This window comes from Lagenorhynchus albirostris, chromosome 8 (assembly GCF_949774975.1).
Source record: "Lagenorhynchus albirostris chromosome 8, mLagAlb1.1, whole genome shotgun sequence".
NCBI lineage: Eukaryota > Metazoa > Chordata > Mammalia > Artiodactyla > Delphinidae > Lagenorhynchus > Lagenorhynchus albirostris.
The window spans coordinates 79,772,998-79,799,281 of record NC_083102.1 but is presented as its reverse complement, the minus strand read 5'-3'; the positions used below and the strand labels follow the sequence as shown (position 1 = coordinate 79,799,281).

The window sequence follows — 26,284 nt, the reverse complement described above, 5'->3', positions numbered from 1 at the left end:
AACACCTAAAGGATGTCTGTTACTATGGTAGTGCATAGTAGTGATGACAGTGGATAGAGGAAGTATATGGAAAATTGATATCTGCTGACTTTGTTCTGGACAGCCTAGAAATAGGCATTGTCAATTTTCAGCAATCAAGTGATCCTAAGGGAGAAAAGCCAGAGAAGATCCTCATACGCTGCATCTCTATCACTCTACTAGGAATGCATATTTATGTTATTTTGATTTCATTGTGGAATTTTGCTTCTGTTGAGCACATCTACTAGCAGTTTCAATGTATACCTGATGCTGAGACTAATTCTGTATAAATAAATCAAATCTTTCCTCATTCTAATATTTTCTGAAGCCCTCTTTGTATGCAAAGGTGTTACTTCTCATTTACTTCTGATGTTCCTTCGGGTAGAAGAAACAACACTCAAAGTTCCTGTTACAAGCCTGTGATTTCAATTCTCATTACTGAGACTTGAACATGAGAATACTATAGACTGCATTATTGCTGTTTCCACCTGGCAAAATGAGATTTCTGAAACAAAAGTAAATTAGCGAATCCAAACTTATGCTTTATATTTTATGGAATTTGGCTTTCAAAAGAGATTTGTGAAATAATCAAAGATAGAAAATAGTAAAATATTTATATACCTATATTAATAGGATTTTATTAGGATAGAATCTTGTATTTATCACCTCAGGAGAATTTTTGACTATAATTACAAATGAAATAACAGTAAAGAGACATTCAATACTAACAATTTCAGAATACGTTCAAGAAGTTTTTGGAACTACCAAACCAAAATATTAAACAGAATTTAGAACTAAAGGGATCTACATTTTGTGAAGGAAGATTCCTTGTAATACTCTTGTGATATTAATGTGTCTTTGAAAATCCATCAGTAAAACTGCTAGACTTCTGGATTTTAAAAGGAAAATGTACTAAAAAAAAATACAAACTTAAATTATAGCCTTTAGCTTTTATTCTCTTCGGCAAAGAATAAGCTTAATCAGGCCTCTGATAGATATAAAACACTCCCCAGTCAACAGCAGAATCCTGTCAAGTCCAAGAATATTATATGAATTCTGCAAAGTAAAGCTAAAGTATTGTTTGCAAGATTGTAAAAATATTATGGTCCGTATAATCAGTCAATCTTGATAATTTATACTGATGCTAACTTTGTATACCACTGAAAACCTTGTATATATTCATAACAAAAGAGTGTGCATTTTCCTCTTTTCTTCCATACTCTTGCCTCCCATTCTGTCTCTTTCTCTTTCTTACTTTCTCTCCTGGCCTCCTTACTTTCCCTCCCTTCGTCTTTTCTCCTTCTTCTTTCCTTCTTCCTCTCCTCCTCTCCTTCCTCCCTCCCCTAATCTGCATTTAAAGATCTTTATTTTTTACTAAAAATCAAACCATGTGCATTGAAAATCCTACAACTATTAGATATAATTCAACTTTACTTTGTTACTGTAGATAATTCACTAAAATTATGGATATTTCATTTTACTTCAAATGTCTTCTAATTTCACTTGGCCAAAAATAAACTAAGAAAACACAATTTTGCCTTTTACTCTAATTCTCCAGTCTAGGGAGAAGCTGATATAATCTGATAGTCCCCCTACTGCATAGTCTAGAAGAGTAATCAGGTTTCCCAAATGTTTCATCAGTTTTATCAACTAGTCCCTACTGCCTTTCAATACGTATCTATGATGATATTAAGTAGAAGGGATGTTAAGCTTCTTCATTTCCATGAATATTGCTTCCAGAGCATCTCACAGAATTTCCTGTAATTTCAGCTTCATGAATTCGTTTAATCAATTAAAAACATTAAACTGCCTCAATTTTGATCAATGTGACCAAGAGTGTGAGGAAAGCAGAAGTATCCATCTCCCACGTTTGCACTAGCTGGATATTGGCTTTTTTCTAACCAACGCAGGTAAGTGTTGAGAGAGTTCTCTAGCAGATGAAGTCTTACGGCAGGTGTTGCTTCTGCCAACTAAGAGTAGGAACAAGGCCAGAGGGCGGGACTGACATCAAGTAGTGCCTCATACCTCTCCCCAAGAGCCAGGTTTCTGATAGCATAGTCTTTTGATGATTCTACATTGACAGAACTATCACCTGTATGCTGCCCAGAAAAAGGGTTCTTCCTCTTCCCTACCTAAAAATATTTCAAGAGTAATTATGTTCATGAACTGGCCCTTCATACTTATGAAATAACAACTCTTGTGTTAATATATCTTTTATTTATACAGTCATTCATGCTTTCCCTCACCTAAATACCTTGTATGACAGATGCAGGGGACAGAGTGCCCTCTGGGGATCCAAACCCTGTCTTAGGCACTGCACATATACCATGGTGGATGGAGGAGACAGCAATTGCTCTCTAAAAGCCCGTAGACCAAGACACAATGCATGGAGTGCTACTGGAGCACAAAGGAAGAACACTTGTGGGGAGGTGGTGGTGGTAGTGTCAGAGAAGCCTCCTTGCAAGATGAGGCATGTACATGGAGACCTGAGTGATGAATAGGGTTAGCCAAGAGAAGAGAGGAGGGGGAATGATCAGGAAGAGGAAACAAGACATTCAAAAGCCCAGGAGAAAGAGAAAGAGTGGCTCTTTCAGAGGAGCTCAATGTACCGCAATACAGCGGTTGCTATATGGGAATTGCACAAGGCATGGGCATTAGTGCAGAGTGAAGGCATTTTGTACTAGTAGAGAAATGTTGACTTTTGTAACAACCCTGTGAAGGGTATTAGTCCTATTTATAGATGAAGAGACTGAAAAAAATAAAAAAAAATAAAAAAGAGAAAGGAGGCAGGTGATCTGTTCAATTCACAAAGCAGAGTTGAATTTCTACTGAACAGTGCAGAGGTTAAACATAAATATATATATTTGAAAAGAAACAAATATAGTTTTGAAGATTTGGTTTATTTTTATGGTTTATATGATTTTTGACTCTAACTTCAGAAATACTCTTCAATTTCTCTAATGTATGTTTACATTAAATATTTTTTAAAGCAGACAAATTAGTGCTTGCATTAGTCAATTTGGTTTTATTACTTCTGCCTCCAGAGCATTTTATGAACATAAATTCTTATTATGCATAAGTTTTCAAATAAAAGCAGCTGGACTTATTGGTACCAAGAGTTCAACATTACCTTTTTGTGATTAAATATGCAAAGAAGTGACTAAAACAAGAATGCTATTTTGCTATTCCTTCTAGACCAAAATATAGTTTTGATGAGTTAATGAGGAAGACAGTATTTGAAGATAAATATTAATGCAAAAAAGCATGAATTTTGAACTTTATATAAATGTAATCAAAGCATATGTTGTCTTCAATAAAGCTTTTATTTAGAGAAATCTATAAAGCAAAAGAAATTATTGTCACAAAAGTCAGTATATTTGCTACTTGTTTGGGAGAGGTTGAAAATTACAATCTGCAAAGGGCACTTGGAGGTTTCAGTGCGCAGAAAATCCTCCCTTTCTTTGTTTGTGTGGTGGTTATATGGCTGTTCACTTTATAACTAGTTTATAATTCTACATATTTTCAGTTTTGAGTATTGCAGTGTTTTTGTTTGTATGTTAGATAACAAAATACAAATGTAAAAAATATTTTAGCAAGAAAATACACACTATTACATTTACCTGTATATAATTCTAACAAGGATCCTTACATTTTCTACGTTATCAAAGAGAGAAATTAATTAAATGATTCTCAAATATAGCCACTCTAATTTTGGTATTAAATTGCTCTATAATTATATATTTAAACATGATGTGTTATGTCTTCAGTGAACCAAAATCATAAATCTGTAGATGTAACAGAAAATTATGAACAAAAAAGTCATTAGGAATATTTATGTTTAATCTACATACAATAATTTTAGAAAATATTTTTGGAGATGGACACAGATTATTTTAAAATATATCCTGTATAATATTAGTTGGATAAATTAGTTGGACAAGACTATTCTGATTGGATCCTCAGAAGTTTAGGGAAATAATTGTATGGAAGTTATTATTTCTTTTAGCTCTTCAGTTTTTATAGTTCATCTTATTAGGATTTCTTTAAAGGATTTGTGTTTTCATTAACTTGATCTAGGTTTGTCAGAAATAGTAAACTTCAGAGAAACAAACAAGATGGGTAAGATATAACAAGTAAGTCATTACAGAGAGATTCCTGTAATAAAAAAAATTCAAGGAAATTATTTTCAGTTGACAAATTGATTGTTTTAGTAATTGTAGATAAGAGGTAAATTGAAATTTTTAAACATGTTCAGAATGATTTTAATCCTTTAATTTTCCCACTTCTGAGCTAGATCTATTCTAGATCTAGAATACTTAACAATATACAGAGAAGAACAGATTTCTATAAAATATGATAGCATCTAGAAAAACAAAATAAAATTCTGAGAAAACATTCAGAACAATTCTGAAAAATTTAGAACAAAGTTCTGAGAAAAGAAAATTCTAATCAGCTGGAAATTTGTCTATGAAAGCTGAAACTGCTTAGGAAAAAAATCAAATCTAAGACCATAGATAATATGTTTTAGACAGTACTTATACATGCAAAAGTCTTGTTTTCTTTTACACCTTAATGTGACAAACACTGAATTATAGTAAATTCATATGGTTCTTCTGTGTTGTTCAGAATACAGTTGTCACTTACATCAGTGAATCATTAATCAGACAGGGATGATTTAGGAGTTAATGTACATGATATAAGTAACTATCTCTTTGTGGGTATTTTAATGATCATAATGAATATACAGCCTGCAAAAATCCGGTCTGTTAAGGCAACGGATTTAAGGCCACGTGGCTTACCAGAGGAATCTCCCTCAGATTATCCAACTGTTAATCTAAGATCTATCAAAATTCAATTCAAACATCACCACATTTGTTCTGAAGTGAATAAGATCATGAATTATAATATTTATGTAATAGTGAATAGTACCTCTAAGTTTAAGTTTTTCACCTATAAATAGGTATTAATAAAACATACTTTATGAAAGTTGTTCTGAAGATAAAATCCAAAAATGAATGTAAAACAAAAAAAACACTTCCACATAATAGACCCTAAAACATCATCCCTTCACCCGCAACTGACGCCTTCCCTGTCCCCAGCTGACTTGGTTTGGTCATCCTCTTATTTGCTTGACACCTGAACATACTGTTAGGAGAACATTGAAATTACCCAAATCTATTTCACCCAATACTCTGTAAGCGCTTTAGGAGCTTCATGTATTCTCTGTGTATGGCAGTGTTGGGTATATTGCACAAACTTAATTATCTGTTAGAGGAAAAAAATCACTTAAATTGCCTTGGTAGAAGCATCATGGTTATGGTGTGACGTCAGTCATGGATGATGAAGTAAGGTTACTTAGTACTTTAAGATACTGAAAAGAAAAATCATTTGTGAACTTGATTGACAAAAGTCCCATTCATTGCAGGATAACTGAGACCATTTTAGGATGAAATGAATCTTTTTTTTTTTTTTTAAATAAATCTGAAAGAGATTGCTTAATATAGCACTTACCTGCTCTTGATGTTGACTGAGTGGTCTAGAGTGGACCAACCTTTCTGGCAGTTTTCGATCCAGACCGTGTCCATTTTCCAAACGAGATTCCCTGGGTTTGTCAAACCAATCTGTTTCTTCACGACGCAGGTGATAGGCTTTGGAGACCAAGGAAACATCAAACATTCCAACTCTAACAAATACAGATGGCAGAGGGCAGCAGATGTTCTGAAGTACTAACATGCTCCAGGCTTATTAATCATTCATGCATTTCAAGCACAATTCCCAACAGGATCAGAAAAATCACTTCCAATACTATGTTAAAAATTTTGTACCATGGAATAACCTAGAAAAAATGATGTGCCACCTGTGAAAACTTTTCAAAGCAAAATAAAACAAAATTTAAATTTAGATTAGGTGAAAGGAGAAATTTAGACAGTGATTAAATAAATAAATGTACAATGAATATTTCTCAAAGGTCATTCTATTCAACCTCAGTCCATCAGTATCACCTCCTCACCTCTCCCCACTACCCATCACCAAAATCCAAGGAAAATATATTCCTTGAATACAGAAGATTCTGTTATTTCCCCACTCTCATATCAACCCAGTACCACTATGGCTTTGGACATCAAGTGAGCATTTTTTGAAAACCTGACATTTCTATGACATCCATAAATAAACAAAAGCATTTATTTTTAGGAGAATCCCAGGTATCATTGCTAGGAACATGTGTGCCATAATCACCTGGTAGCCTAATAATAAAAATATATCTATTAGCATTTTTCATTAAAAATTAAATAATTATTTTCTGTGGGATCACAGATTTTGGAATTAAAGAGTTGGTTGACTGCTTTTTGTACTTAAAATGTGCCAAAACTTGACATCTTAAAATACTGTTTAAAAAATACAACCATATTTGAGTATATAAATATTATTTAAAAATTTTCGCCCCATTCAGTTCTTGGTACTTCCAAGGTCTTTTTCTCATTTAGTGCCCCCAAATCACTGTTTACCTAATATACAGAATTTGACTTTATGTAATTTTATTCTTTGTAAAAGGATCCCTAATTAATAGTCTCTGGAAATACATTCTTGCTTCCTAAATGGCAGATGGAGTACCCCTTCTCAGGTGCTCATCCTGAAAGATCTGTTGATGATGCTATCAACCTATGCCTTCTTGAAACTCTAGCTTCTACAATGCCGTACTATTGAGTGTTCCTCTCTATCTCATTACACTTCTCTTTCTGTCTACATCACTGACTTCTCTTCTACTACTTTCTCCCAAGACTTTTTCCCAGGCAATTTCCATTAGGTTTTTACTGGCAGGGCTGGCAAACCCACAGCATATACAGCATTACTCACCTCTACACCTCCCGTGATCTTGGTCAAGGCCACTGATTAACCACAGCACTTTCCCCGAATAAACACAGAATGATAGATGATGTGTCATAATTTAGTCAGTCTTAGATTTGAGGAAATACGATACATACCTGGTTTGTGGCTGCATATGTACTTATCTGATCTCCCCTATTAGACTCTAAGCTGCTTGAGGGTAAGGCTCATGTCTTCTTTTGTTGTTTTTTTTTTCTCCCTCAATACTAAAAACAATGCCTTGCAAATGTCATAATATTCATTAAATATTCAGGAAATGAATGAAACACAGGAAAATTAGTCATCAACTAAAGAAAGCTAAATATCCTAATTATGATAAGCACATGTTAAAATAAATATTAATTTGTCCCTTGAATCTCATTAACAGTTACACAATCTTTTCTCACAATCTACTCGATATTTATTATGGTTTTTCATAGTTTTGACATCAAGTGACTAAATTTATGAAAGAAATATTTAATATAAACTTGATAAATAAATAGAAAATCCATTATTTAATCTCTAAAACTTATTAGATTATCAACAAACATCATTTTATATTAATTTTTGTATATCTTTATTACATGTTTCTCATAAAAAATAGTCTATACTGATTTTAATAAATGACTATCTTGGATAATGCACTACATGATTTCACTTGAATATACAACTTTGCTTAATGCATTTAAAATAACAATCCTTTAAAATGTTTCCTTGGTTGTGTCTATACAGATAAGGCAGAATCTCAACCTGATATATAAATTTTGTCAATTTATTTCCAATTCTGATGACATACTTTGATTGTGTTATGTCTTATAATGACTCTATACGTAACCAAGTTAGGATGGCTAGCATGTTTTGCATAGGAATTTATAGATCAACGAAGAAAAACCAGATTATATAAATCTGCTCTTATATTGGATTCTGTCTTCAACATTTACAGCAAGTTGGACTTAATTGCTAATTGTTTATAACTGCAATTGTCTGATCTGCCATGGTAGATCCGAACTTTAAAAACTAAATTTTATAATAATAATAATATTTTCCAAATTAAATAATTTTGCTGGAGATTAACATCCCATCATTTTAAGCCACTGATATTTTCTTTTCTTAAATGTAAAATGCAAGAAAGCTATTTTGGGGTCTAGCATTATTCACATTATTGTCTGTAACAATAGTTATACAAACAGCTTACTTCTATTCTGTATGAAATATTCATTGGAATTTTTTTTTAAAGACTGTATATACCGATGCTTTTTTTCTCTTTTTACATGGAGTATATTTTGAAAGAATGTTTTCAACAAAATATTTGCGGTTGTAGAAACACAACTTGACTGTTTCTAGTTTAGTTTTTCTCTTAACCATGAATGAATATTAAGTTGTAGACTTCAAGCTGATAGTCATAAATAGTAAGCAACATAAATTATGCCTACCTAGATTATACCTCAAATGGGATATTTCAAAATTAATTGGAGTTATACAGAATACACCTGAAAAACATCCTGTTGTCTATAACCTAGAGTTTGAGTTCAGAGAAAGCACAAAAATTTGAAATCAGTTAAATTTGCTTTGTTTACATGATACTAAATAGCCTGTTGGAATGTTATACTTTTCAAAGTTGTTTTAGTATCATTCAAACACAGATATAGTATATATGTGGTTAATTTTTATTTTAAAAATCCCTAATATTTCATGAGTTTATAATGTCTTGAGTTATGTAATTGGAAAGAATATTTTCTACTTTTTTTCTTAATTACCCAAGGAATCCAAGATTTCAAAAGAAAAGCAGACCACTGTTCACCAGAAGAAAAGTGATATGCTTATGAGATATAAACACAAAGAAAATAGATAACATTTTAAAACATACATCTTTTAAAGATAATCACTACAATTCACACACATAATATTACATATGTAATTCAGTTTGTTATAGTTTTTCTTTGTAGAATTCTATATCAACGTGATTTTTATGACTAAATTTCTTGTTTGCTTAATTTAAAAATACATTTTAACTCAAGTTGACTTTGTGTAAATTTCATTGTAATTGTTTACTTCTCTGGTGTCATCGTTACATATTTCATAATTTTGTATGCTGCATGATGTCTCATCCAAATTAGTTTAAATAATTTTCTGGAGATTAACATGCTTTTTTTTAAGCTGATGATATTTCCAAATACTTACCAAATTGTATTTGATAAGTATTTTTTGATGTGTCTTAATATTTTATCAAGTTTTCATAGTCTTTGATGACTATGAGTACACATCATCCGAACATATAAATGAGAAATAAAAATTTGGTTATTTTTACATGGTTGTACGTAAATGACTGCCGTATTTTGGAATATCTAGAAACATCTGTATGTCTGGAACCATGATGGCAAAACATCTGTGATGAATAAATTAATTTGTCAAATTCTCTCCAGGTATATGTTCATCATGCACACACAGATTTTAGGTGTTTAGTTATGTGATTGACCTGTTAGTTTTTATTTTGCTATTTTACAGATACAATTATTGAAGAGCCTTTTTATTCTTCTGTAGCAGTCATTTTATATATATATTTATATACATATATAATGTGTGTAAAATGTGGATTGTGAAAAAAGAAAAAAGTAAACGTTTCTGCATTATATAACTTACTTAACTATGTAGATTGATTCAAACAACCGGCTAAATAAAAAAAAAAAAAACACACAGAGTGTTTTATTTAATTGGCTGGTTATCAATAAAAAATGGTCAATCCAATAGCCTGTAGAGAATAAAACAAATCAGAATCAGGAAGTGAATAGTCTCTTGGAATTTCACTAGAAAAAGCAGTCTCTCCTCCTTCACATCCAGTGATTACCTCAGTCCTGATCAAACCTACATTTGAACTTCTAAAATCATATTGGTGTCTAGATACAGAAGAAAGAAAATCCTTTTCATGAAAACATATTTTCCTCTAAGTCCTCAGGGAAAATGTTAGATTTAAAATAAGAGATGTTCATGTTAACTTAGTGTTTTGCACTCTCTAAAGCCATGAAGTAATACATTTTTATTTAATGAGAAATATTTTATTTTTAGGACTCAAACCACACCTACATTCAAATGTATACCACAGAGGGGGGAAAAAAAAAGAACCAAGTGTCATGAGTCCTCTTGGCATGGGCAAGACTTCACATCTCTGTACCTGTCCAACCCTGTCTTCAAATTTAGACTTGGTCTAGGTCATTTTCTAAAATCCTTATGGTTCTATATGATTAAACAAAGAAAATTACCATGAACCAGTTTTTAGTTAAGTATGTACTTGCCATAAATCTCTTGTTCAATATGAAAAACCAGTAATGACAATTTAGGTCAAAAAAAAATGGAATAATGCAAAAAGCAAAGTCATGGAAAAGTCTAACTGAACACACAAGGAAGGCTTCAGCTCAAATAGCTAAATTCACAAAAGCAGTGTACAAATTTCCAATTTTAAAATCTAAACAATGCTTCATACATATTGACAAGCATGTGGATAATACTGTTATTTATTGTCAAAACCATACTTAGTACTAAGCTTTCTAGTATGTAATGCAAAATGTACAAACTTGTCAATTATGACATTCATAATGAGAGAGATTAAAATACAAACCTTTTATTTAAGTAGAATTATAAAACTACATTATGTTAACATTAAGGACTTACTTGAAAGTTCTCAAAAAGAGAACATTCTCTGAATTAATGAACACTGATCTCACAAAATGACATAAATAATTTTCTATTACAGAGTCTAGCAGAATAGTACTCAATGGCTCAAAACCTTAATCATTTCACAAACTGAAAGAAACTAATAACTTTAAAAATGCCTTTTAAAAAAATAAAAGAAACATAAAATGAAAATATTTCCAACTATAGATTTAAAGGATGACCATATTTTATTGACACAATTATTTGGTAATGGTTTTGGAAAAGTGGACACCAAACAAATCAAGCAAACCACCAAGAAACAACAGTAAAAGAAGAAACTAAAAAGAAATAAAGAAGAGCATGCTACGAAATCTATACACAAGATAAAATTTCCATTTACAAGAAATAAAATAGAAGTAAACATGCAAAAGACGCACCAAGAAAAGTAGAATATGTCCTTGGAGTAGGAAAATTAAACATGCAGAAACACAAGAGTTTGAGTTTTGAGAGTAACAAGGTAGTTTGAGGCCCAATTTACCTTCACTGTCTGACATGGCATGTTGGAAGTCATCCATGATGAAAGCTATGTCACGATCGTAGCCTCGAGTCCGTGATTCTTCTCTCATGTGTTGTTGAACTTCAGGCAATGAGTGACTCGATCCAAACTGATCCCTGGTGTCTGCAGATATTGGTGGCAGGGGTCCAGCTGCAGCCCTGGCCATTCCCATTGGCTGGCCAACAGGACTGAGTGGACTTTCCTCTTCAGAATTCTGGGCCACAATTGGTATTCTTCCTCTACTCTGGCTAATCGGCAAACTGGTAGGCTTAGTTCTGCCAGAGGGTGATGCATGACTAAAGGAAACATCTAGAGCTTCCGCCTCTTGAGCTTTCAGTCTTAGAGAAGAGCTGGAAGAATCTCTTTTAATTGATAAATCAAGCCCATAGACAGAGGAAGGTCTGGAAGAAGGTCTGGACCTGCTGCCACTGCTGTATGGCTTATCTGCTTCATCCTGCAGAGCTGACCGTATGGTATTTCCTAATGTGCCCAGCCCTGTGCCAAGAGATGATCCCAAAAATTTGTGTTGGTCTGTAATATTTTTTCTGAGGCCAAAAGTGATATCATCTTGAAGAAGCCTTGCCCTGGAAGAAATGCCACCAATAGATGAACTGCTAGAAGTCATATAACTCGAATAATCAGGTTCAAGGTCTCTACTTTCTTGAATAGGTGAAAATTTGGACATTTTAGGGTCAATTAGTGATTTCTTATGCTTTGACTGCTTTTGATAAAGTATGGCTGCTGGTAGTTGTTTTGCTGCTTGTTTTTCAAGTGTGAGTCTACTAATGCTATACTTTTCAGATTTTGGAAAATGTCTATAGCTAGTATCGGCATGGTAATAATGGGAAAGACCAGCGAGGTGATCTAAGCTCTCTGCCCCTCTACGGAATTCTTGTTTAATCTGATGTTTCAGAAGCTTTAACTCATAAGGATCCTCCATTGGGTCTTCCTCTGCTTTCACATAACTATGCAATCTGGAAGAAGTCTGCAGAGGTGCTAGGAAATCTGTCACTTCTTGAGACCTACGTGTCTCAGTGGTTCGAAGGAGACGGTCTGTTTTTGACAGATCTTTTTCATGAAGGCTAAATGCACTGCTTAAAGCGGCTGTTCCTTTTGTAATCTCTCCAATGTCATCAATTAAGACATAATTTCGTGGAGTATGATGGTCAATATCTGCATAGAAAGAATCTGCAGATATGCTTGATATTGGGCTGCTTGCCATGCTACTTCTTTCCTCCAATCCTATTCTCAAGTCTAAGCTGTTGTACTTACTACCAAGGTGGGAAACAGCATATGTATTATCAGTAGAAACAGGGGCTATCATCAGGGGTTGGTTGCGAATCACCTCATAGTTTGAAGTTATCTTGGGCTCCAAATATAGTGCAGTTTGCCGGGGCTTTTGTTGTATTACCATCATCTGTGATGGTAACTGATAAGCAGGTTGTGGTGTTGGTGTAGGTTGAGCTTGAGGTGTGAAGGACATCGTTGCCACAGCTTGGAAGGCTGGCTGAGTCTGATAAGGTGAAACTTCCTGATGGTACAGAGTCTGTTGCTGGAAGTGGGATTGCTGGGTGTATGGGGTGGGTGCTTGGGTAGGAAGAGCAGGGGAAGAGTATTGGTATTGGGTATAAGGACTTGTAGGAGGGACTAGCTGAGATTCTGTTTGGGTTTGTGGTGGTATAAACTGGCTGAACTCAGTTTGGGGAGCAGTCCTCGGTCGCTCTATGCCGTGCTGACTCTCGATTCGGGCGGGTCTGGTGCTGCTGACCTCACTGTCAGACATGTAATCACGATCCTCAGCTACTCCCTGGAGGTAGGCTCTTTCTCTCTTTTCCCTCTCCTTTAACAATGCCTCTTTCCTCCTGTTAATCCCCATTTCCAGGTACCGTAACTTGGCATCAATCTCCTTCTCTTCCTCATCAAGTTCTGCTTGTTTCTTTCTAAGCTTTGCAGATTCCCTCTCCACAAGATCGAGCTCTCTGTCTATATCCTGGAGAATCTTGGCTCGTGCCATCGTGTTGGTTCTGCAGATCCTTCTCCTGGAAACTGTGCCCACAGTGCTGTATGTTGACTGAGTTCCTGTGGAGGTCTCCTCGGGAGGTGGGTTTGGCAGAGTTCTCTTCACTTTTTTCTGAGTGCCAGAGGGTGTCGTGGTTTGAGAACCTTTTGTCTGTAATTAAGTAAACAAAATACTTAACAAAATACTTTATCATCAACGAAAAAAGTAAAAGGTCAAAAAAACCATAATTTACATTTAAATAAAAGTGAGTTCATATATGTTTTAGCTATGAGTGCATAATAAAATTAAAATTCTACACATAATTTCAAGTATTAGTCACAAATGCAGTTAACTGAAAAATAAGTTTCCTCTTCTTGGTAAATTGATTATTATTACAACTTTGTAACATTAGAAGTGAGTTCTGAAATCAAGCACAGAGTACACTGCTAGGCAGGATCATATTTTAGTTAGACTCTCAGGAGAACTCTTAAAAACTCATTTTCCATCCTATTGAATATACATAGTATTACTTACTGAAGGTATGCCCAGAGCGTTCGTGTTAACTATCTAAAGGTTAAGTTATATTTGTTGAAGATGCTCATTGTGCTATTCAATTGTTTGCTTCTATCTTCCCATTCCTACTTTCACCCCCTGAAGTGACTGTAATTCCTATTCCCATCATGAAATGTTTTGAAATGAAATCCTCTCATTTGCTACTGTCTCTTTTTCCCCAAGAGTTATCTGAACCAATTTCCTATTTAATCTTGCAATATTTTTCTGACTATTTGAGTTTTCTATTTTCTTTCAATGCTATTATTCTTTAGTAATTTCAGTTTCTTCTAAATGCTTTAGTAACTTCTACATGAAGCAAAAGGAAGTGACTACAAACAATTCAAAAACTCATTAAAATCTTAAAAAAAATCAGATAAAGTTTATCAGTGAGCTGTCAGATATTTTCAATTTTATTTGGTTAATTTGTCATAAACTTGCATTCTAAGAATCACTGGTCTTGAGAATCATACAATTTTAGAATATCAGAAGACATGAGAGATCATTTTGACTATAATTAAAATAAGCTGATATACTCAGTTACCCAACCATGTAGCAGCATATTCACAACTAGATCTCAGGCCTTCTGCCTTCCAGTTGCATATTCTTTAGTTTTTTCTTCTTACTAATAATACAAAGACCTTAATTCTTCCCTTTTTCCCAATCACTAAAAATCGAGGACCCCAAAATAACAAAAAGTATATGGGAATTATGTCTAATTAATTATATCATATTTGTCCAAGACCCTGTTTTTTTTTTTTTTTTTTGCAGTACGCAGGCCTCTCACTGTTGTGGCCTCTCCCACTGTGGAGCACAGGCTCTGGACGCGCAGGCTCAGCGACCATGGCTCACGGGCCCAGCTGCTCCGCGGCATGTGGGATCTTCGCGGACCAGGGCACGAACCCGTGTCCCCTGCATCGGCAGGCGGAATCTCAACCACTGCGCCACCAGGGAAGTCCAAAACCGTGAACTTTTATTGCCTTTTTACTACTCCCAAATTTGTTACCTTGGTGTTTTTTTAATCTGTTTTCTGTTATTTTTCTGCTCCATTTATCGACCTAATTGTTTAATAGAAATAATCAGAAGCAATATCCTAAAGGTCAATTGAGGTTTATGTGTATTTCTGAAATTTTAAATATCTGAATGCAAATTCACAATGAATAAATGTTGTGAGTTTGTAAAATATGGCAGAGTGATTTTGAAATCATAGCTTATTCATCCTCACAGAGAAATCTCAAGGGGAATTGGAACCACAAAAGCAGCTGTTTGGCATGTTATTTATTCTCTCTCACCCTCAATTATTTTCATTGTATTTAATACTCACAATCAAGTCATAGGGTTGTTATGAAGAGCAAATGAGACCTCTGTGTAAAATATTTAGTACTCATTGTAGACACCCTTATAAGTATTATTTCCTTATAAAATCCCCTTATTTCCACAGAAAACTGTGGAATTTGGTAAATTCATATTCCAAATATTTTTAAAAACTGTTTTTTAAATAAATGAATGCACATGTTATTATGCTTTTTAATATCAACTGACCATAATAAAATAGTAATAAAATTAAAAATTTACTACTTAATAATTTTCCAAAATACTAACAAATATATGTCTTCTGTTTTTAAAAAGTTTTTTCACAATAATCTTCTCAGTTCTCTGAATATAATGGAGGTCAATAGGAGGCTGAAATTAATGATTGTTTCTTTTCCTAGACTAGCATTTGGAAGATTTGGTATATGCATTAAGAGTTTTCAAATTTAAGACGTTCATGTGTACTACATGATTGTGGTTGTGAAATTGTTTGAGAAAGAGCGTTTAAGTGTATTACTTTGAAAGTGTAATGGCATTGCATAATATGAAGACATTAGAAAAGTCTTACTTTGAAAGTAAGAATTCTCCCTACCAAAGGAGGTTAAAAATGCGCACGAGGGCTTCCCTGGTGGCGCAGTGGTTGAGAGTCCGCCTGCCGATGCAGGGGACACGGGTTCGTGCCCCGGACCGGGAAGATCCCACATGCCGCGGAGCGGCTGGGCCCGTGAGCCATGGGCGCTGAGCCTGCGCGTCTGCAGCCTGTGCTCCGCAACGGCAGAGCCCACAGCAGTGAGACGCCCGCGTACCGCAAACAAACAAAGAAATAAAATATATGAACACTGGTTAGCATACTCCTTTAACTTTGTAAAGTTAGGATGGAGGATGAAGATGAAGCTGTAAGATAAACACAAGGCTGCAAGCTGGAAAATATGACTACACGTCCTTCCTTGAAAAAGGACTAGAAGCAGAGTTTCACTCTCTGAAATGTCAGTGAAAGCATTAATTCACCTTCCAGGGGTCTCTCTACCCCAACATCTACAGTTTCCAGTTTTGACACAAAATAGCAGTTGAATATAAAAATATTCAGCATTCTATCCTATACATTGTATCATTAATAATGTGCTCCCAAAACAGACCCATTATTTACCACCATCCCACCCTTACCCCTACACACAGCTAAAACATTCCAAATGTTGAGTGCAAGGGCTCAGTAATTTCTATTGCTTTAAGATATACAAGAAAAATGAAAGACAACGGAGGAGTGACCTGTGAAAATGAAATTCTAAATGATACCACTCATGGAAAAATACTTTAAAAACTGATACAACATCTAGAATCCACTAGGCATTGCAATAAGGCACAGTGCCTGGCACACACAAAATAAAGCCATCAAATTTCTTCAACTAGAGTACTGTGGAATAATTTCATAACTATTTCCATGAATCAAACTCAAAACAAGCAGTATCATCATTGCTATGAAAATATCACCGAATCACTGAAAAAATATAAAGACCTTTATCAATAAACAGTCTTGAGTCTCTACAGCTATGGGAGAGAATTTACCATTTGTGAATGTACTTGAAATTGTTTTTTTTAAGTAGTTCTTTAATTATTGTAATATTCTAGTAGCTAGAAAAAAGTGAGAAACTGAAACACAAGACGTTATTAGTCAGAAAATAAAAACAAAGTAATAGAACATATTTAAAAGTTACACACAAGTTATTTTTCAAAGTCTAGTAGCAGAGGCAAAAATGTTCTCCAATTAATATTGTGAAAGCGGCACTCAATATTTCATCAGGCATCTTTAAGCTTTTCCTTGATGTGCCTCTTGCCCCAGTTTGTCTTGTTTGCTTGCTGAAAGTCACTGCTCTTGGGCTGGCAGCCAAGCAGAAAACTAGTTTCCACCTCACTGGACAGACGCATCAGAGATGTCAGTCTGTGCAACACGTATTGCCTTCTATTTTCTGGAATGTCCCAAACAGATTAATTTCTTTTCTCCTAAAATCTGTATAAGGTATTTTAGAAAGCCCTCTTAGAAGTTTGTAAGGTGATCATTTTTTATACATATGTATGTGTATGTGTTTCTCCCTCCTCCCTTCTACCTTCTATCCCTCCCATCCATCCATCTTTGTTATTTCTAGATTTTACATTTTCATTAGAAAAACACATTTCTGTGCAAGACTACAGATATATTTCTTCACTGGTGTGTTGCTTCATTCAAAATTACGTTTTCTTGATCATTTTCCTAAGAGAAAAGAAAATGCTTAAAGGTACTGATGACCTCCTTTTTCTTTTCCTTTTAATCTCCCAACATCCAGTTATTACTATGTTTAAAATCACTCTTTTTGTAGTTATTACTTCAAAAATTTATTGGGGCAGCAAAACGTATTTTGCCTATATGCTCTTAGCTAAGCAGAAACAAGGTTTGATAACCAGTGAGTATAAAGAGAAACAAAGAAGTAATTTAAAAGCACTGACTAACCTAAAGGCTATGAAAACATGATAGCATAAGAATTAAAATCAGATCAGATCACTGGAAAATAAACACAGATACCTCCTATTTTCTCATTTCTATACCATTTAACTTGTACATAGTGCTGCTGGACTAGGAGACGGAATGCTATGAAGAACTATCTAACGTTGACTTCTTCTTCAAGGGCAAATCCATTTACAGTTCTAACATGCTACCACAAGATAACTACTACATCCCTTTACCAGAAAATGTGTTAATGGTTTATACGAGCAATCTGAAGTGGAAAATTAAAGTTAATAAAAATTTCCAAGAATTAACTTGAAAACTTACCCTAAAACATAAATGTATATTTAAAAAGTAAGATACATCTCTTCCACCTGCTTTTTTTTTCAGCATGCTGAATATTATAGTATTGCCTGCCTGTGACTTACTTCATTTTGAGAACAAATTATTGATCCACAAAGAGGGGTTGTAGTGATTCCAACACTTCCAAAAATATCTCCTCATTTGCATTTCTCATTGACAATCTCTCATCAGAACAAAAATAATTGTATTCAGAACAAAAATAACTGTATTTCAAATGCTGTAAAATGTAAATCTCTAATTATGCTACAGTTTTGTACATGGAGTATTAGAATGATGATTGATTACTATGTGATATGTTTTCCAGCACTTCAGATCATTAGCAATTTAAGGGATGATTCAATAACTACTTACCTAAAGCCATGAGAAACATCATGACCTTTTAATAGTGGCACAGTCTTTACTAAATTATCTTGAGATAATAAAGATAATTTATGTTTAGACTCTTGAAATGCCTAACCACAAAATCACAGGAATCTCTGTTATTGTTTTTTGTTCCTTTCTCATTGATTTATTATCCTCTGGCCTATAAAACTTTGCAACATGACATTAAAATACTTCCAAGCTGCTTTGACCTACATGAGTGCAGTAAATAAAAATAGTTGTTTTTCATAAACCTAAATCACATGAATAGCTTCCCCCAGGTTAAATTAAACAACAAAATTTCCTTGGCAAGGAGGACCATGGTCCTTCTTCCATATGAACTGGAGAACCATCTGGTTCTTTAGAAGACAGTGCTATTAAGAACTGGTAAAGGATGGCAATTAAATTAAGTGGCAAGAAATATTTTTTTTTGGTCTTCTAAGATGATAAAGCTCATGCATGGACTTATGTAAATTCAACAATATTTTTTCTAAGTGTTATTTTAAGAGGTTAACTTTTCAATCCTTAATTCTATAAATTCAGTTACATGAGAACAGAGGTATACTTGGATGGGTGATTAGATGATTTTCCAAATGGATAATTAATGAAACCTGAGCTTATTGACTGCAGTGCACTTGAGTGAGCATTTACAGGCATCAGCTCATGCCATAAATGGAAGAACTGGTTGAAAGCGCCGCAAAGAAGCTTATTCTAAACAAAATAACATTGTTTTATTAGAAACATTACTATCATTTTAATACCTATGACACACTGAAGAAATTCATGCACATTTATTAATGTCAAAAGGAGAAATGTCACGACGTTGGGTCTTTCGTGAAGTATCCTGAAACTCTCTACAACTAGCGCTTATTAGTACTTTAAACAGTGATTTCAGCTCGACCTTCTAAAAAGTAAATGACTAACCCATAAAAGTAGCCTCTATGCCCGGAGACTGAGCTCTGTGATTAGGGCTGAGTTTTATCAGAAAAAACACTGGAGACTTGTCTTGTCCCTGTCATGTTAAAATATACTACCCAACAGGTCAGAAATTAAAATGTGGTCCCACTTATTAAGAGTGATTTACTTATGTAGTTAAAATGGTTTATCAGTGAGCCCAAACAATTTTCGTATATATCTTTTTCATTCAGTTGAGGAAGGAGGAGGAGAGAGGATGAGTATAATCACTTTTAGCTTCAACTCTTCTAATGTTACTGTTTACTCCCTCGTAGGGGTTACTTACTGTTCTTCACAAAGTTAAGCTTTTATTTGTCATCTTATAAAATTTTTTCAACCAAAATAAATAGAGATAGCAGTTCTATAATTTAGCTTAAAGATTTCTTACACTGTGCTCAACCATCGCTTTTCTCTACTGTTTTAATTTGAATCTCTAGCAAACTATTCTTAAGGAGAAAAAAAATAGATAAAAATTCCCTTTGTTGTTTAAAGCTTTAGACTAAGTTACCTCAGTTTATTTAGCCAGTTCATTTCAGGCTCAATTTACCTCACTATACTTGTTCTGGTGCTTTCCTAATTCAAACTCTACACATAAGTCAAGATACAGAAGAGGACCAAAAAGAAAATCCTGTTAAATAGAAGAAATTCATTTGCTACAAATGGAATTAATGTTGGGTGGGTATGGAGGTGCAAAGAACACTGACCTGGACTTCAGATTTCTCATCTTTAAAATATGTAATAAAATAAATATAAAACCTACAGAAAAGAAATGGTTTGGATCCCTACCAAGCAACTGAATTTGAAACTATTTTATTAGTTATATAAGGCTATAAAAGTATTAACTAGCTTATGTATAGATGTATATGTATAGGCATATATGTCTATTACAAACATGTATTTTTATGTTGAACATAGTGATAAGAAAAAGTAAAGCAACTAGTGGAATACATTTTGATGCCACTATGTACAATATACCTCAAAACTTTTCCAAATTTTTATATCACAATCATTTTAGTTGCTTGTTATTTTATTTCAGTAATAGCACATGTGGCAGATTATAGAATCCTACATAAGTAGTAATTTTAAAAAACATGAACAGGGCTTCCCTGGTGGCGCAGTGGTTGGGAGTTCGCCTGCCGATGCAGGGGACACGGGTTCGTGCCCCGGTCCGGGAAGATCCCACATGCCGCAGAGCGGCTGGGCCCGTGAGCCAGGTCCGCTGAGCCTGCGCTCCGCAACGGGAGAGGCCACAACAGTGAGAGGCCCGCGTATCGCAAAAAAAAAAAACAAAAAAAAACAAAACATAAACAAATATACAAAAGTGCATGTCTGTTTGTTGGGACGGGATGTATTTTTGAGAATATGTAGGTAGCTTTATGTAGAGTCAGTTTTAAACTGCACAACTGTTCGAAACAGGTAGTGTACTGAATTAAGAATATTATGATAAAATACTTAGGAAGCTAATAACTGTTAAATGATGCTCAGTGTTTTTAAACTGGGTCAGTAATAATCAATGCTCTATTAATTCAGAACTCCCCCGTGTTAAACTAGTATTTCCTAATATTTAGGGTTACATTTTCAGCAAAGGTCTTTCACTGAACATTAGGAACATATGTCTGTTTCTTATAATTATGTTTATTGGCATAGTTTGAAATGTTGACATTGAGAAAAAATAACACAAATAATCTGATTTTTCTCCCCTTCAGTCTGAAAAGGTTTGCTTTGAAATTAATCCTTAGATACTGATTACAATGAAATAGCAAAGGTTACCTACTGAACACTAGATTGATGAGATCAATTTAAAAATTTTCTGGTTTTCACTGACATTTGTCTACATGTATACATTCAATCTGATTTTTATCAGACCCTAATAATAATGACCATAAATTATTATTTTACTGCCATTTATTTTGAAAAACACTTTAACATACTATTTCCTATTTTATAATATAATAGTATAATAATATATAATAATATCCAAGATTTTAATCATAAAGAAGAAATATGATAAGAAAAGTGTACTAGCAATGAAGAGGGTGTAAAAGCTATAGAAAAAAATGAGGCCTCAGCTATTTAGAAAGCCAGTCTTTAATATATGAATACTTTTTCTCTCATATATGTAAATACTACCATTATAAAACAGCTTATTTCGTCAAAGTCAGTTTTAATAGACTGGTTTCTTATGTTGCTTTCCAAAGACAGTAATGAAAAACAATCCCTAAAAAATATTATTCTTCAAATCACACTTGGTTATCATGGTCATTATTTCTTAAATCTGTATATTCTGACAGAAATAAAATTGACAGAAATAAAATTTCTCAATTTAGGTTATGGAAATTATTCTCAGAAATAGACATTAAAGGGTTCTAAAAATCTTAAAAATAGCTATCAAAACAGCAATCAGTGAAGCAAAACACATTCTTGTAAAAATCAGCTCATGAATACCATCTGCTCTGCAATAGGATCCTGGCTTAAACTCTAGAACAAAAATATTTTAATAAGGAGTTTGTCTATTACTAAAAAAGCTCTAAAATTGTTCAACAAGTCTAAGGGTAGGAAAAACAGTTTTAACACTTGGCAGTTTATGTAATTTTAAGACCAGACAGAGGTGACAACATTTTAAATGTAGCTTATTTTAGTGCACAAAAGTGGCATGTATCATTATTGATAAAACGTGCTATTCCTTTTGATAGAAAAAAAATCATTGCTTTTTTTTTTTGAAGACAGATAAATCTTGGAATGATAAATCTAGTCCAAACAAATCCTTTGAATTTACACTGCTATTTCTTCCAATGGCTATGACATTCTCTCCTGATTTTGTAGAGAACATGCTACATTAACCTCCTTTTTTTTTTTTTATAATATTTTAACAATTTATCTGAGCAAAAATCCACTTGAGTCAGGCGGCATCCAATCTAGCAGATAGAAAGCAGCTCTGAAGAGCTGTACAAAATGAGTTTTACAGGCAGAGGTGAGTGGGAACAAGGAAGTTATACTTTGCAAAAAGAGTGAGTTTAACCTCCTTTCTTGACGTTCGTGATCATCTGGGGTCATGATGTAAACAGTTTCATTGTGTGAAAGAAAGAAAAAGAGCATGAGGAACATGTTTTGGTGCTCTGGTTTATGAAAGTTTCATAGGTGTGATGCTCGAGGTAATCCACAGACACACACAAAAATACTGGACTGAAATAAATTTGAGAAAGCGCATTGTCATCCGTTCAGCAAAAGAAGAAAAACACAGGGGAAAGCAGAAGGAAAAACTGTAACCCTGAACTACACAAGAAGTGTCGTACGGAGAATGAATAAGATTTTATTTATTTGTTTTGCTTTGTTTCTATTTTTTTTTTTTTTTTTTTTTTTTTTGCGGTACGCGGGCCTCTCACTGTCGTGGCCTCTCCCGTTGCAGAGCACAGGCTCCGGACGCGCAGGCTCAGCGGCCATGGCTCACGGGCCCAGCCGCTCCGCGGCATGTGGGATCCTCCCAGACCGGGGCACGAACCCATGTCCCCTGCATCGGCAGGCAGACTTTCAACCACTGCGCCACCAGGGAAGCCCTGTTTCTATTTTTTGTTTTAGGTGGGAGCAAGGAATTGGTGAATCACCCCCAAATTAAAAGCAGTTTGGTGGATAAAGCGGTCTGTTCACTAATTCATCAAATTAATTTACTGCTATAGAGAACCTACTGTGAACCAGGCATTGTTCTGGGCACTGGGGATATAGCAGTGAATATAATTAACAAAAATGCTCACCCATAAGTTCTGGTTGGGGAAGAAAGACAATACATGAAATTATAAAGGAACAGACATAGTACTTTTGATAATAATATGTGATATGGAGAAAAATCAAGAAAGGCATAAGGATAGAGTGTTAGAAAGGTGGGTGGTTTTCATTTGGTCAGTCAGTAAAGGCCTTATTACCTAAAAGAATAACTTTAAAATGGTTATAAAGAAGAGGAATCTAAAATTTCTAGAGAAGCACCATTATATACTTCATAGGCCATGAAAGGTACACAGTTACTAGGAGATTTGAAATTTTTTTCTACTAACCCATAAGGTGAAGCTCTTTAATGACAGTCAGCAAATTTCTGCTGAGGAAATACAGAAACTGCCAAATGTACCCCCCCACCCCGCACCGTGAGGAAAGGGAATTAACAGGATATCTACAATTGCCAGACTTAGTGATGGGAAGGTAGTGTTACTTTCATTCAATCATTACAGATGATTTGATCACTCTCCACTAGTGTCCACTCATTTTTCATTATGTGACTTCCATAAAACATTTTAATTGAAGAAGTCCACTGATGAAAGTTAGAAAAAAATCTCTGTCTGCATACCATTTCTTCATTACAAAGCTTATTCCTTTCTGTGCTTTTACTAAATCATGATGAAAATACATTATTTTCAAGTGGTATCTAAGTAGCAAGCTCAGCCCCATGGGAAGCAGTACATTCTAAATTTACTTTAGCTGTATCTCTTGGGAATTTTCCTGGGGAGCAATCAGAAGAACTCAAGTAAAAACGTGGTAATTTTTTTCCATCTTTACTCAGAGTTAAAATTTTCTATTTGTAAAAGGAAGCAGACCACAAGATAAAAGTGTTTGGTTATATAAAGTTGTCAAAAATAGAATTTGGCTTTGGGGCTGTGACTTTGATACCAGAGTGATAAGGTCTAGGAAAGAGATATAGCTCACCTCTTACAGACACAGGGGAATATTACATAACTCAATAAAATGATCTCTGATAACTCCCTGCACCAGTTATGCCCACTCTGTATTATTTTATGATTTTATATTAGTGCTAATTTAACCAATTAAATCTATGCGATATCTTAGGGCTAAGCATGAACTCAAAGTGTCAGTGAAAGACTAAGCAGATGATATAGACTCCTGCCTTGAAATTTGTGTGTCAAAGGTGTAACCACAGTTCCATGATGGAAAAACTCAATCAGAGTTAAAGGATCTCAGATAGTTGGATTCCTATAGAGTACGAATGGAATAAATTTAAATCTCTAATGTTTAAAATTGCAGAATTAAGACAAATGTTTGGAAACTTCAGGAAGAGAGATTTTACCCATATGGAAGAACTTTGTAATAATGAAAGCTCTCCAAAAAGCTTGGGAAATAGTTACTAAGAAAAAAATAACTGAGTATGGAAAGAGGACCAAATGCAGACAAAGCAACAAACCATAAAAACAGTGTGGGCTTCCCTGGTGGCGCAGTGGTTGAGAGTCCGCCTGCCGATGCAGGGGACGCGGGTTCATGCCCCAGTCCGGGAAGATCCCACATGCCGTGGAGCGGCTGGGCCCGTGAGCCATGGCCGCTGAGCCTGCGCGTCCGGAGCCTGTGCTCCGCAACGGGACAGGCCACAACAGTGAGAGGCCCGCGTACCGCAAAAAAAAAAAAAAAAAAAAAAAAAAGACAACAAGCATAGTACTGAATTAGCGAGATGAATCAGAAAATGTCCCATAAGCCTCAGAAGAGACTAACAAAGAATAACTGTCAGGCGCCAAGTCTAACATTTTAACCCTGGCCAGGTCACTGGTTTTTATTAAAGAACCATGATAAAGGCACTAGCCTACTGTGGGCTTTGCTCCTTATCTGTAAGGTGGCTGGACTAATAGCTAAATGCTATTTAACTTGTGCTCGGTTGTTTCAAATATCTATTCCGTAACATCTTACAGAAAAACCCAGACAAACTTTTTGGTCAACCTAATACATAAAAATAAACAAAGTGGAACTGACACTTTAAGCAAAGGTGGTATCGGTTTAGATTATCAACAGGACTTGCTAGGATGGGTCTAGATTGTGGCAATGAAAAGGTCAGCAGCCAGAGTCTTTTAATGCATGTCTTAACCCATTGCTTCTATGCTTATAATCCTTCCTTTAATACATTTATTCAATAAATATTGAAGGTCTGCTTTGTGCCAGGTGCTCTTCTAGGCTCTTGGGACTACAGAGGCAAACAAAGTAAGATTCCTGATCTTGTAAAGGTTATGATCTACTGGAGAAGGAAGATGATATTTGATTAAATATATATTAACAAGTAATACACACAAATTTAGAGGGTGCAGGGATTCATGCTGATAGACATTTAGAGAGTGAGGTAAGGACAGCTTCTTTGTGGAAGTGAAATTTAAGCAGAAACCTGTACACAGGAGCGAGCCAGGCAAAGATCTGGGGAGGGAGAGATCCCAACAGGGGTCCTGGGTGGGGATGAGGTTGGCACATCCAAAGAAAGGCAAGGTCAGTGGTTGGAGCAGAGCGAGAAGGGGGGTAAATGTAGGAGTGACCAATGAGGTTGTGAGTTGGGATCACATGGGTCCTTGTTAAGAAATTTCTAATGTATCCTGATGAATCTGTTGAGAATCTACTGGAGAGTGTGTGACAAAATCTGACGTACACTTAGAAAATCACCCTAGGTGCAGTTCGGAGAATAAACTGTAAGGAAGGCAAGGGTGGTGAGGTCCATGGGCTAGGGCACAGGGTAAACAAAAAATGACGGTGGCTTGGTCTAAGCTCCCCACAGCCAAGGGAAGTAATCCAAACTTGAACTCAGCAAATCAGATCCCCTGGGACCTAGTCCTTCCTTATCTTTCCAGTTTCACTTATAGTAAACCCCTTCCTCCCCCTCTTTGCTTTATGTCTGTTCACCAGTCTGAACCTTTGCACATCTGTTTCCTCTATTTAGAATAACCTCCATTTTTCTCTTCATGGTCCAACAGAGATCTCACCTTCCTGTTTCAGAACCTCCTCTTTGAAACATTTCCTGGAACTTCCAGGAAGAGGAGAAGTTACTATAGAATCTCATATAATATAAAACTGAGCTTTCATGCTGAATCACAAGTGTTACTATGTCGAACTGTATGGTGTAATTTTTTTTTCAATTTTATTGGTGTGAGAAAATTAATGATATAGAAATTATTGAGCTAAACTTAAACTCACAACACTATGAATATCACTTAGGTTATTCTTTTCAGTACAACTGACATTTAGTAATTCATGTTTATAATTGAGAAGCTCGTTTTAGTTTAAAACACTCGAAGAGTGTTTAGAAATTTGCCAAGAAATAAATTTAAAAATTCACATCTTAGAATCAGAGTATCTAAAGTGCTAAAACCATTGCCTGTATATAAAATGGTCTACCTTGTGTGTGCAATAAAACAGTATTTTTGAGTCTGTATACAATTTT

The 26,284-nt window shown here is 34.8% G+C and overlaps 1 protein-coding gene across 1 annotated transcript in view; it reads right to left on the bottom strand.

Annotated features, from left to right (window-relative positions):
• The window catches only part of PCLO (piccolo presynaptic cytomatrix protein), a 365,674-nt gene that overhangs the window by 129,532 nt on the left and 209,858 nt on the right, over positions 1 to 26,284 (bottom strand). The window contains exons 7-8 of the mRNA XM_060156163.1: positions 11,069 to 13,256; positions 5,530 to 5,666 (exon numbers count right to left, since the gene is read on the bottom strand). Of these exons, the coding sequence (XP_060012146.1) occupies positions 5,530 to 5,666; positions 11,069 to 13,256 (2,325 nt within the window). The remainder of the gene's footprint in view (positions 1 to 5,529; positions 5,667 to 11,068; positions 13,257 to 26,284) is intronic.